General features: G+C 45.8%; 1 protein-coding gene across 1 annotated transcript in view; it reads left to right on the top strand.

The window, feature by feature from the left end:
* LOC120035739 (mitotic spindle assembly checkpoint protein MAD1-like) overlaps window positions 1-5,016 on the top strand; it is a 35,740-nt gene extending 30,724 nt beyond the window's left edge. Inside the window, exon 3 of the mRNA XM_038982300.1 lies at window positions 2,764-5,016. Coding sequence (XP_038838228.1) covers window positions 2,764-2,931 — 168 coding nt within the window. The 3' untranslated portion in view covers window positions 2,932-5,016. The remainder of the gene's footprint in view (window positions 1-2,763) is intronic.
* Window positions 5,017-12,708: the final 7,692 nt, after the last annotated feature.

Below are 12,708 nucleotides of genomic sequence, written 5' to 3'. Positions count from 1 at the left end.
GTGTGTGTGTGTGTGTGTGTGTGTGTGTGTGTGTGTGTGTGTGTGTGTGTGTGTGTGTGTGTGTGTGTGTGTGTGTGTGTGTGGTCCTACAACAGAGTTTTCTACAGCTTGGTCATTAATATGGAGTTGTTCCCCCCTTTGTTGCTATAACAACCTCCACTCTTCTGGGAAGGCTTTCCACTAGATGTTGGAACATTGCTGTGGGGACTTGCTTCCATTCAGCCACAAGAGTATTAGTGAGGTCGGGCGATTAGGCATGGCTCGCAGTTGGCATTCCAATTCATCCAAAAGGTGTTCGATGGGGTTGAGGTCAGGGCTCTGTGCAGGCCAATCAAGTTCTTCCACATCGATCTCGACAAACCATTTCTGTATGGACGTTGCTTTATGCACAGGGGCGTTGTCATGCTGAAACAGGAAAGGTTCTTCGCCAAACTGACACAAAGTTGGAAGCACAGAATCGTTTAGAATGTCATTGTATGCTGTAGTGTTAAGATTTCCCTTCACTGGAACTAAGGGGCCCGAACCGTGAAAAACAGCCCCAGACCATTATTGCTCCTCCACCAAACTTTACAGTTGGCGCCATGCATTAGGGCAGGTAGCGTTCTCCTGGCGTCCCCCAAACCCAGATTCGTCCGTCGGACTGCCAGATGGTTAAGCGTGATTCAACATTTCAGAGAATGTGTTTCCACTGCTCCAGAGTCCGATGGCGGTGAACTTTACACCACTCCAGCTTGGCATTGCATATGGTGATCTCAGGCTTGTGTGCGGCTGCTCGGCCATGGAAACCCATATCATGAAGCTCTTGTGCTGACGTTGCTTCCAGAGGCAGTTTAGAACTCGGTAGTGACAACTGAGGACAGATGATTTTTACGTGCTTCAGCACTCGGGGGTCCCGTTCTGTGAGCTTGTGTGGTCTACCACTACACGGCTGAGCCGTTGTTGCTCCTAGATGTTTCCACTTCACAGTAACAGCACTTACAGTTGACCGGGGCAGCTCTAGCAGGGCAGAAATTTTACAAACTGACTTATTAGAAAGGTGGCATCCTATGACGGTGCAACGTTGAAAGTCACTGAGCTCTTCAGTAAGGCCATTCTACTGCCAATGTTTGTCTATGGAGATTGCATGGCTGTGTGCTCGATTTTATACACCTGTCAGCAACGGGTGTGGCTGAAATAGCTGAATCCACTAATTTGAAGAGTTTTCCACATACTGCTGTATATAAACTCAGCAAAGAATAAACGTCCTCTTACTGTCAACTGCGTTTATTTTCAGCGAACTTAACATGTGTAAATATTTGTATGAACATAATAATATTTAACAACTGAGACATAAACTGAACAAGTTCCACAAACATGTGACTAACAGAAATGGAATAATGTGTCCCTGAGCAAAGGGGGGGGGTCAAAATCAAAAGTAACAGTCAGTATCTGGTGTGGCCACCAGCTGCATTAAGTACCGCAGTGCATCTCCTCCTCATGGACTGCACCAGATTTGCCAGTTCTTGCTGTGAGACGTTACCCCACTCTTCCACCAAGGCACCTGCAAGTTCCCGGACATTTCTGGGGGGAATGGCCCTAGCCCTCACCCTCCGATCCAACAGGTCCCAGACGTGCTCAATGAGATTGAGATCCGGGCTCTTTGCTGGCCATGGAAGAACACTGACATTCCTGTCTTGCAGGAAATTGTGCACAGAATGAGCAGAATGGCTGGTGGCATTGTCATGCTGGAGGGTCATGTGAGGATGAGCCTGCAGGAAGGGTACCACATGAGGGAGGAGGATGTCTTCCCTGTAACGCACATCTTTGAGTTTGCCTGAAATGACAACAAGCTCAGTCCGATGATGCTGTGACACACCGCCCCAGACCATGACGAACCCTCCACCTCCAAATCGCTCCCGTTCCAGAGTACAGGCCTCGGTGTAACGCTCATTCCTTCGACGATAAACGTGAATCCGACCATCACCCCTGGTGAGACAAAACCGCGACTCGTCGGTGAAGAGCACTTTTGCCAGTCCTGTCTGGTCCAGCGACGGTGGTTTGTGCCCATAGGCGACGTTGTTGCCGGTGATGTCTGGTGAGGACCTGCCTTACAACAGGCCTACAAGCCCTCAGTCCAGCCTCTCTCAGCCTATTGCGGACAGTCTGAGCACAGATAGAGGGATTGTGTGTTACTCGGGCAGTTGTTGTTGCCATCCTGTACCTGTCCCGCAGGTGTGATGTTGGCATGTACCAATCCTGTGCAGGTGTTGTTCCATGTGGTCTGCCACTGCGAGGACGATCAGCTGTCCATCCTGTCTCCCTGTAGCGCTGTCTTAGGCGTCACACAGTACAGACATTGCAATTTATCTGCAGTCCTCATGCCTCCTTGCAGCATGCTTAAGGCACGTTCACGCAGATGAGCAGGGACCCTGGGCATCTTTCTTTTGGTGTTTTTCAGAGTTAGTAGAAAGGCCTCTTTAGTGTCCTAAGTTTGCGTAACTGTGACCTTAATTGCCTACCGTCTGTAAGCTGTTAGTGTCTTAATGACCGTTCCACAGGTGCATGTTCATTAATTGTTTATGGTTCATTGCACAAGCACGGGAAACAGTGTTTAAACCCTTTACATTGAAGATCTGTGATGTTATTTGGATTATCTTTCAACTACAGGGTCCTGATAAAGGGACGTTTCTTTTTTTGCTGAGTTTATATATGTAGTATACTTCTAACTGACCCCTTCTCCCTGTCTCTTCTTTATCTCTCGTCCCCTCCCTCTCTCTCCTCCAGGCCAGTGGAGGTGTTGTGGGCAGTGGAGGCAGTATGCAGCTGATGGAGACAGACTTCAGTAGAACCCTGAGAGAGATGGTGGACCTCCACCTGCACCACCAGAAGAGCATCCCAGCCTTCCTCTCTGCTGTGACCCTCGACCTCTTCAGCCGACAGACCACAGTCTGACTTGACCCTCGACCTCTTCAGCCGACAGACCACCGTCTGACTTGACCCTCGACCTCTTCAGCCGACAGACCACGTTCTGACTTGACCCTCGACCTCTTCAGCCGACAGACCACGGTCTGACTTGACCCTCGACCTCTTCAGCCGACAGACCACGGTCTGACTTGACTCTCGACCTCTTCAGCCGACAGACCACGGTCTGACTTGACCCTCGACCTCTTCAGCCGACAGACCACGTTCTGACTTGACCCTCGACCTCTTCAGCCGACAGACCACGTTCTGACTTGACCCTCGACCTCTTCAGCCGACAGACCACGTTCTGACTTGACCCTCGACCTCTTCAGCCGACAGACCACCGTCTGACTTGACCCTCGACCTCTTCAGCCGACAGACCACCGTCTGACTTGACCCTCGACCTCTTCAGCCGACAGACCACCGTCTGACTTGACCCTCGACCTCTTCAGCCGACAGACCACCGTCTGACTTGACCCTCGACCTCTTCAGCCGACAGACCACCGTCTGACTTGACCCTCGACCTCTTCAGCCGACAGACCACCGTCTGACTTGACCCTCGACCTCTTCAGCCGACAGACCACCGTCTGACTTGACCCCCCGGGGTTGAGGGTGTCCTGTGATGTTATATGACCTGTGACCTCATTGTTTGACATGTGATGTCATTGCCTTGACCTCTTCACATAAGGGTTAAGGTTAGGATTGAGGGAAGGGAAGCTGATCCTAGATCTGTCATTGTTGTCTGACCTGTGGTGTCGTCATGTGACCTATGACCTCACTATCTGACCTGTGATGTCATGGTCTGACTCACACAGCTGTGCGATGGACTCTGATGATAATAATATAGAGTTGAATAAAGGGAGTCGCTGTCTAGACTTACGTCAATTCTCTTAGTCTGTCACAAATGGCACCCTATTCCCTACATAGTGCACTACAAGAGCCTGAAGGTAGTGCACTATATAGGGATTAGGGTGACAGCCTGTGTCTTTATATAGTGTGATCTCTGTAACCTTCAGTCAGATGTTCTGTTATTGTTTCACTACTTCCTGTGTCTTTATATAGTGTGATCTCTGTAACCTTCAGTCAGATGTTCTGTTATTGTTTCACTACTTCCTGTGTTGATCTTTGCTCCAAAGCTGTTGTTTTTTTTTGCAGAAGGTTCATATGGCTTCATGTTGGACACACAGCCGAATGTCATTATCAACAGAGACACACAACTATCATCTAGTTATTTTAAACAGAGACACACAACTATCATCTTGTTATTTTAAACAGAGACGCACAACTATCATCTAGTTATTTTAAACAGCGACACAACTATCATCTTGTTATTTTAAACAGCGACACAACTATCATCTTGTTATTTTAAACAGCGACACACAACTATCATCTAGTTATTTTAAACAGAGACACACAACTATCATCTAGTTATTTTAAACAGCGACACACAACTATCATCTTGTTATTTTAAACAGAGACGCACAACTATCATCTAGTTATTTTAAACAGCGACACACAACTATCATCTTGTTATTTTAAACAGCGACACACAACTATCATCTTGTTATTTTAAACAGCGACACAACTATCATCTAGTTATTTTAAACAGCGACACAACTATCATCTAGTTATTTTAAACAGACACACAACTATCATCTTGTTATTTTAAACAGAGACGCACAACTATCATCTAGTTATTTTAAACAGCGACACACAACTATCATCTTGTTATTTTAAACAGCGACACACAACTATCATCTTGTTATTTTAAACAGCGACACAACTATCATCTAGTTATTTTAAACAGCGACACAACTATCATCTAGTTAGTTTAAACAGAGACACACAACTCTCATCTAGGTATTTTCTTGTAAATGGAAAGCAGTGGAAAAGGTCTAACCTGAATGAGTTGATTTGTCATTAGAACAAACAGCTTTATTACTTCCTGCCTCTTAGTTTGTTTTCTGAATCCCATTTCTGAACAGAAATATAAACGCAACATGTCAAGTATTTAGCAAACATTTCTCTACCGTAAGCCGCAATGTCGTTTTAGAGAATTCGTCAGTACATCCAACCGGCCTCACAACCACAGACCGCGTGTAACCAACCGGCCTCACAACCACAGACCGCGTGTAACCAACCGGCCTCACAACCACAGACCGCGTGTAACCAACCGGCCTCACAACCACAGACCGCGTGTAACCAACCGGCCTCACAACCGCAGACCGCGTGTAACCACGCCGGCCCAGGACCTCCACATCCGGCTTCTTCACCTGCAGGATCGGCTGAGACCAGCCACCCGGACAGCGGATGAAACTGAGGAGTATTTCTGTCTGTAAGGAAGCCCTTTTGTGGGGGGAAACGCATTCTGATTGGCTGGCCTGGCTCCCCAGTGGGTGGCTGTGCCCATGCCCAGTCATGTGAAATTCATAGATTAGGGCCTAATTAATGTATTTTAATTGATTTCCTTCTATGAACTGTAACTCAGTAAAATGGTTGTGTTGCGTTTATATCGTTGTTCAGTATAATTATGATGTTTGTACGTGTGGAATGTTATTTCAGACATGAATTGGGTTAATAAAGAACTATTCTAACTAGACGTGTTTGTCCGTGTGTGAGGTGTGGTGTGTGGTGAGGTGTGAGGTGAGATAAGGTGAGGTGTGGTGAGGTGTGGTGTAAGGTGAGGTGTGTGGTGTGGTGTAAGGTGAGGTGTGAGGTGTGTGGTGTAAGGTGAGGTGTGTGGTGTAAGGTGAGGTGTGTGAGGTGAGGTGAGGGTGCATTCAAGACCACTGGAAACTCTGGAAGAAAATTAGGTGGAAATGAAAATGTGACTTTTTACGTGACGTAAAAACGTTGAGGTCAGTGAGGTCAAATGGTGAGATCAGTGAGATCAGTGATCTTTCGGTTGGAAAGTCGGCGCTCTAAGAAGAAACCTGAATTTCCGACTTGGAATTTCCGACTTGGATGACCGTTCAAAACTATTTTCCCAGTCGAAGCTTGTTTCCCCCCCAGAGTTCCCAGTTGCCTTGAAGGCAGCATGAGCACGTGCTTGTCCTGGTGTTTTTGTGTGTGCTTATGAGAGTTGTAGTAGTGTAGGCTGTAAATCATTAGACTAGTTCCCAGGGGAGAGGAGAGACTGGAGAGAGATGGAGAATATCATACCCATTATCTAACGCACCACCTGGCTGTGTTCATGCTTTCCACCTGGCTACCCCGACCCCGGCCAACACCTCAGCACCCCCTGCAGTAACTTGCCCAAGCCTCCCCCACTTCTCCTTCACCCAAATCCAGACAGCTGATGTTCTGAAAAAGCTGCAAAATCTGGACCCCTACAAATCAGCCGGGCTAGACAATCTGGACCCTCTCTTTCTAAAATTATCCACCGCAATTGTTGCAACCCCTATTACTAGCCTGTTCAACCTCTCTTTCGTATCGTCTGAGATTCCCAAAGCTTGGAAAGCTGCCGCGGTCATCCCCTCTTCAAAGGGGGAGACACTCTAGACCCAAACTGTTACAGACCTATATCTATCCTGCCCTGCCTTTCTAAAATCTTCAAAAGCCAAGTTAATAAACAGATCACTGACCATTCCGAATTCCACTGTACCTTCTCCACTATGCAATCTGGTTTCAGAGCTGGTCATGGGTGCACCTCAGCCACGCTCAAGGTCCTAAACGATATCATAACCACCATCGATAAGAGACAATACTGTGCAGCCGTCTTCATTGACCTGGCCAAGGCTTTCGACTGTCAATCACCGCATTCTCATCGGCAGACTCAACAGCCTTGGTTTCTCTAATGACTGCCACGCCTGGTTCACTAACTACTTCTCAGATAGAGTTCAGTGTGTCAAATCGGAGGGCCTGTTGTCCGGACCTCTGGCAGTCTCTATGGGGGTGCCACAGGGTTCAATTCTCGGGCCGACTCTTTTCTCTGTATACATCAATGATGTCGTCCTCTTGCTGCTGGTGATTCCCTGATCCACCTCTACGCAGACGACACCATTCTGTATACTTCTGGCCCTTCTTTGGACACTGTGTTAACAAACCTCCAAACGAGCTTCAATGCCATACAACTCTCCTTCCGGGGCCTCCAACTGCTCTTAAATGCAAGTAAAACTAAGTGCATGCTCTTCAATCGATTTCTGCCCGCACCCTCCCGCCCGACTAGCATCACCACCCTGGACGGTTCCGACCTAGAATATGTGGACAACTACAAATACCTAGGTGTCTGGCTAGACTGTAAACTCTCCTTCCAGACTCACATTAAGCATCTCCAATACAAAATTACATCTAGAATCGGCTTCCTATTTCGCAACAAAGCCTCCTTCGTAAAACTGACTATCCTACCGATCCTTGACTTCGGCGATGTCATTTACAAGATAGCCTCCAACACTCTACTCAACCAATTGGATGCAGTCTATCACAGTGCCATCCGTTTTGTCACCAAAGCCCCATATACTACCCACCACTGCGACCTGTATGCTCTCGTTGGCTGGCCCTCGCTTCATATTCGTCGCCAAATCCACTGGCTACAGGTCATCTATAAGTGTATGCTAGGTAATGCCCCGCCTTATCTCAGCTCGCCGGTCACCATAGCAGCACGCATTCCAGCAGGTATATTTCACTGGTCACCCCCAAAGCCAATTCCTCCTTTGGCTCCAGCAGGATTTCAGGTATATTTCTCTGAAACTGGAGTCTTATATCTCCCTCTCTAACTTGAAGCATCAGCTGTCAGAGCAGCTCACAGATCACTGTACCTGTACACAGCCAATCTATAAATATAAATAGCACACCCAACTACCTCATCCCCATATTATTACTTACCCTCTTGCTCTTTTGCACCCCAGTATCTCTACTTGCACATCATCATCTGCACATCTATCACTCCAGTATTATTGCTAAATTGTAATTATTTTCGCCTCTATGACCTATTGATTGCTTTTCCTCCCTACTCTTCTACATTTGCACTGTACATAGATGTTTCTATTTGTATTTTCTATTGTGTTATTGACTGTAAGTTAGTTAGTTTATGTGTAACTCTGTTTTTGTCGCACTGCTGTGCTTTATCTTGGCCAGATCGCAGTTGTAAATGAGAACTTGTTCTCAACTGGCCGACCTGGTTAAATAAAGGTGAAATAAATAAAAAATAAAATCTAAAAACCAGCAGGACACCTGCTCCCTCTCTTCTCTTCCCTCTTCCCTCTCTTCTCTCTCTTCCCTCTTCCCCTCTTCTCTCTCTTCCCCTCTTCTCTCTCTTCCCTCTCTTCCCTCTTCTCTCTCTTCCCTCTCTTCTCTCTTCCCTCTTCTCTCTCTTCCCTCCCCTCTCTTCTCTCTCTTCCATCTCTTCTCTCTCTTCCCTCCTCTCTCTTCCTTCCTCTCTCTTCCCTTTCTTCCCTCTTCTCTTCCCTCTCTTCTCTCTCTTCCCTCTCCCCTCTCTTCCCTCTCTTTCTAGTTCTGTCTTTTCTCTCTCCCTGAGCTATATGGACAGAGAGATAGAGATCTGAGCTATATGGACAGAGAGATAGAGATCTGAGCTATATGGACAGAGATAGAGATCTGAGCTATATGGACAGAGATAGAGATCTGAGCTATATGGACAGAGAGATAGAGGTCTGAGCTAGAGAGATAGAGAGATAGAGATCTGAGCTATATGGACAGAGAGATAGAGATCTGAGCTATATGGACAGAAAGATAGAGGTCTGAGCTAGAGGGAGAGAGAGATAGAGATCTGAGATAGAGAGATAGAGATCTGAGCTATATGGACAGAGAGATAGAGATCTGAGCTATATGGACAGAGAGATAGCGGTCTGAGCTATATGGACAGAGAGATAGAGATCTGAGCTATATGGACAGAGCGATAGAGGTCTGAGCTATATGGACAGAGAGATAGAGGTCTGAGCTAGAGGGAGAGAGAGATAGAGATCTGAGCTAGAGAGATAGAGATCTGAGCTATATGGACAGAGAGATAGAGATCTGAGCTATATGGACAGAGAGATAGAGGTCTGAGCTAGAGGGAGAGAGAGATAGAGGTCTGAGCTATATGGACAGAGAGATAGAGGTCTGAGCTAGAGGGAGAGAGAGATAGAGATCTGAGATAGAGAGATAGAGAGATAGAGATCTGAGCTATATGGACAGAGAGATAGAGATCTGAGCTATATGGACAGAGAGATAGAGGTCTGAGCTAGAGGGAGAGAGAGATAGAGATCTGAGCTATATGGACAGAGAGATAGAGATCTGAGCTATATGGACAGAGAGATAGAGATCTGAGCTATATGGACAGAGAGATAGAGATCTGAGCTATATGGACAGAGAGATAGAGGTCTGAGCTATATGGACAGAGAGATAGAGGTCTGAGCTATATGGACAGAGAGATAGAGGTCTGAGCTATATGGACAGAGAGATAGAGGTCTGAGCTATATGGACAGAGAGATAGAGATCTGAGCTAGAGGGAGAGAGAGATAGAGATCTGAGATAGAGAGATAGAGATCTGAGCTATATGGACAGAGATAGAGATCTGAGCTATATGGACAGAGAGATAGAGATCTGAGCTATATGGACAGAGAGATAGAGATCTGAGCTAGAGAGATAGAGAGATAGAGATCTGAGCTATATGGACAGAGAGATAGAGATCTGAGCTATATGGACAGAGAGATAGAGATCTGAGCTAGAGGGAGAGAGATCTGAGGTAGACATATAGAGATCTGAGGTAGACATATAGAGATCTGAGGTAGACAGATAGAGATCTGAGCTAGAGAGATAGAGATCTGAGCTAGAGAGATAGAGATCTGAGCTAGAGAGATAGAGATCTGAGCTAGAAAGATCTGAGGTAGAGAGATAGAGATCTAAGCTAGAGAGATAGAGATCTGAGGTAGAGAGATCTGAGGTAGAGAGATCTGAGGTAGAGAGATAGAGATCTGAGGTAGAGAGATAGAGATCTGAGGTAGAGAGATAGAGATCTGAGCTAGAGAGATGGAGATCTGAGCTAGAGAGATGGAGATCTGAGCTAGAGAGATGGAGATCTGAGCTAGAGAGATAGAGATCTGAGCTAGAGAGATAGAGATCTGAGCTAGAGAGATAGAGATCTGAGCTAGAGAGATAGAGATAGAGATCTGAGCTAGAGAGATAGAGATCTGAGCTAGAGAGATAGATATCTGAGCTAGAGAGATAGAGATCTGAGCTATATGGACAGAGGGATAGAGATCTGAGCTATATGGACAGAGAGATAGAGATCTGAGCTAGAGAGATAGAGATCTGAGCTATATGGACAGAGAGATAGAGATCTGAGCTAGAGGGAGAGAGATCTGAGTAGAGATCTGAGCTAGAGAGATAGAGATCTGAGCTAGAGAGATAGAGATCTGAGCTAGAAAGATCTGAGGTAGAGAGATAGAGATCTGAGCTAGAGAGATAGAGATCTGAGCTAGAGAGATAGAGATCTGAGGTAGAGAGATAGAGATCTGAGGTAGAGAGATAGAGATCTGAGGTAGAGAGATAGAGATCTGAGGTAGAGAGATAGAGATCTGAGCTATATGGACATAGAGATAGAGATCTGAGGTAGAGAGATAGAGATCTGAGCTAGAGAGATAGAGGTCTGAGCTAGAGAGATAGAGATCTGAGCTAGAGAGATAGAGATCTGAGCTAGAGAGATAGAGATCTGAGCTAGAGAGATAGAGATCTGAGCTAGAGAGATAGAGATCTGAGCTAGAGAGATAGAGATCTGAGCTAGAGAGATAGAGATCTGAGCTAGACAGATAGAGATCTGAGGTAGACAGATAGAGATCTGAGGTAGACAGATAGAGATCTGAGGTAGACAGATAGAGATCTGAGGTAGACAGATAGAGATCTGAGGTAGACAGATAGAGATCTGAGGTAGACAGATAGAGATCTGAGGTAGACAGATAGAGATCTGAGGTAGACAGATAGAGATCTGAGGTAGAGAGATAGAGATCTGAGCTAGAGAGATAGAGATCTGAGCTAGAGAGATAGAGATCTGAGCTATATGGACAGAGAGATAGAGGTCTGAGCTATATGGACAGAGAGATAGAGATCTGAGCTATATGGACAGAGGGATAGAGATCTGAGGTAGAGAGATAGAGATCTGAGGTAGACAGATAGAGATCTGAGCTAGAGAGATAGAGATCTGAGCTAGAGAGATAGAGATCTGAGCTAGAGAGATAGAGATCTGAGGTAGACAGATAGAGATCTGAGGTAGACAGATAGAGATCTGAGGTAGACAGATAGAGATCTGAGGTAGACAGATAGAGATCTGAGGTAGACAGATAGAGATCTGAGGTAGACAGATAGAGATCTGAGGTAGACAGATAGAGATCTGAGCTAGAGAGATGGAGATCTGAGCTAGAGAGATGGAGATCTGAGCTAGAGAGATGGAGATCTGAGCTAGAGAGATGGAGATCTGAGCTAGAGAGATGGAGATCTGAGCTAGAGAGATGGAGATCTGAGCTAGAGAGATGGAGATCTGAGCTAGAGAGATGGAGATCTGAGCTAGAGAGATGGAGATCTGAGCTAGAGAGATGGAGATCTGAGCTAGAGAGATGGAGATCTGAGCTAGAGAGATGGAGATCTGAGCTAGAGAGATGGAGATCTGAGCTAGAGAGATGGAGATCTGAGCTAGAGAGATGGAGATCTGAGCTAGAGAGATGGAGATCTGAGCTAGAGAGATGGAGATCTGAGCTAGAGAGATGGAGATCTGAGCTAGAGAGATGGAGATCTGAGCTAGAGAGATGGAGATCTGAGCTAGAGAGATGGAGATCTGAGCTAGAGAGATGGAGATCTGAGCTAGAGAGATGGAGATCTGAGCTAGAGAGATGGAGATCTGAGCTAGAGAGATGGAGATCTGAGCTAGAGAGATGGAGATCTGAGCTAGAGAGATGGAGATCTGAGCTAGAGAGATGGAGATCTGAGCTAGAGAGATGGAGATCTGAGCTAGAGAGATGGAGATCTGAGCTAGAGAGATGGAGATCTGAGCTAGAGAGATGGAGATCTGAGCTAGAGAGATGGAGATCTGAGCTAGAGAGATGGAGATCTGAGCTAGAGAGATGGAGATCTGAGCTAGAGAGATGGAGATCTGAGCTAGAGAGATAGAGATCTGAGCTAGAGAGATCTGAGCTAGAGGGAGAGAGGGAGAGACAATCTTCTCTATCCTCTTCTCTGGTTTCCTTGGAGGGTTCCAGAATGACGAGGTCTCTGAGCGAGAACAGACCAACTCAGTGTGTTCAGTTTCTACCCTGCAACAGCAGTCTCTCTCCCTCTATCTCACTATCTCTGTCTCATTCTCTTTCTCTATTCTTCCACCTCCCTCTCAATTCAATTACATTCAAGGGGCTTTATTGGCATGGGAAACATATGTTAACATTGCCAAAGCAAGTGAAATAGACAATATACAATAGTGAAATAAACAATAAAAATTAACAGGTAACATTACACATACAGAAGTTCCAAAAGAATAAAGACATTACAAATGTCATATTATGTCTATATACAGTGTGGTAACGATGTACAAATGGTTAAAGTACAAAAGGGAAAATAAATAAACATAAATATGGGTTGTATTTACAATGGTGTTTGTTCTCCTTTTCTTGTGGCAACAGGTCACACATCTTGCTGCTGTGATGTCACACTGGTATTTCACCCAGTAGATAAAATGTGATTTGTTTTTAAAATTCTTTGTGGGTCTGTGTAATCTGAGGGAAATATGTGTCTCTAATACGGTCATACATTTGGCAGGAGGTTAGGAAGTGCAGCTCAGTTTCC

This window comes from Salvelinus namaycush, unplaced genomic scaffold (genome assembly GCF_016432855.1).
Source record: "Salvelinus namaycush isolate Seneca unplaced genomic scaffold, SaNama_1.0 Scaffold1100, whole genome shotgun sequence".
In the NCBI taxonomy this organism is placed as follows: domain Eukaryota; kingdom Metazoa; phylum Chordata; class Actinopteri; order Salmoniformes; family Salmonidae; genus Salvelinus; species Salvelinus namaycush.
The sequence above is the reverse complement of the archived record's forward strand: the minus strand, read 5'-3'. Positions and strand labels throughout refer to the sequence as shown.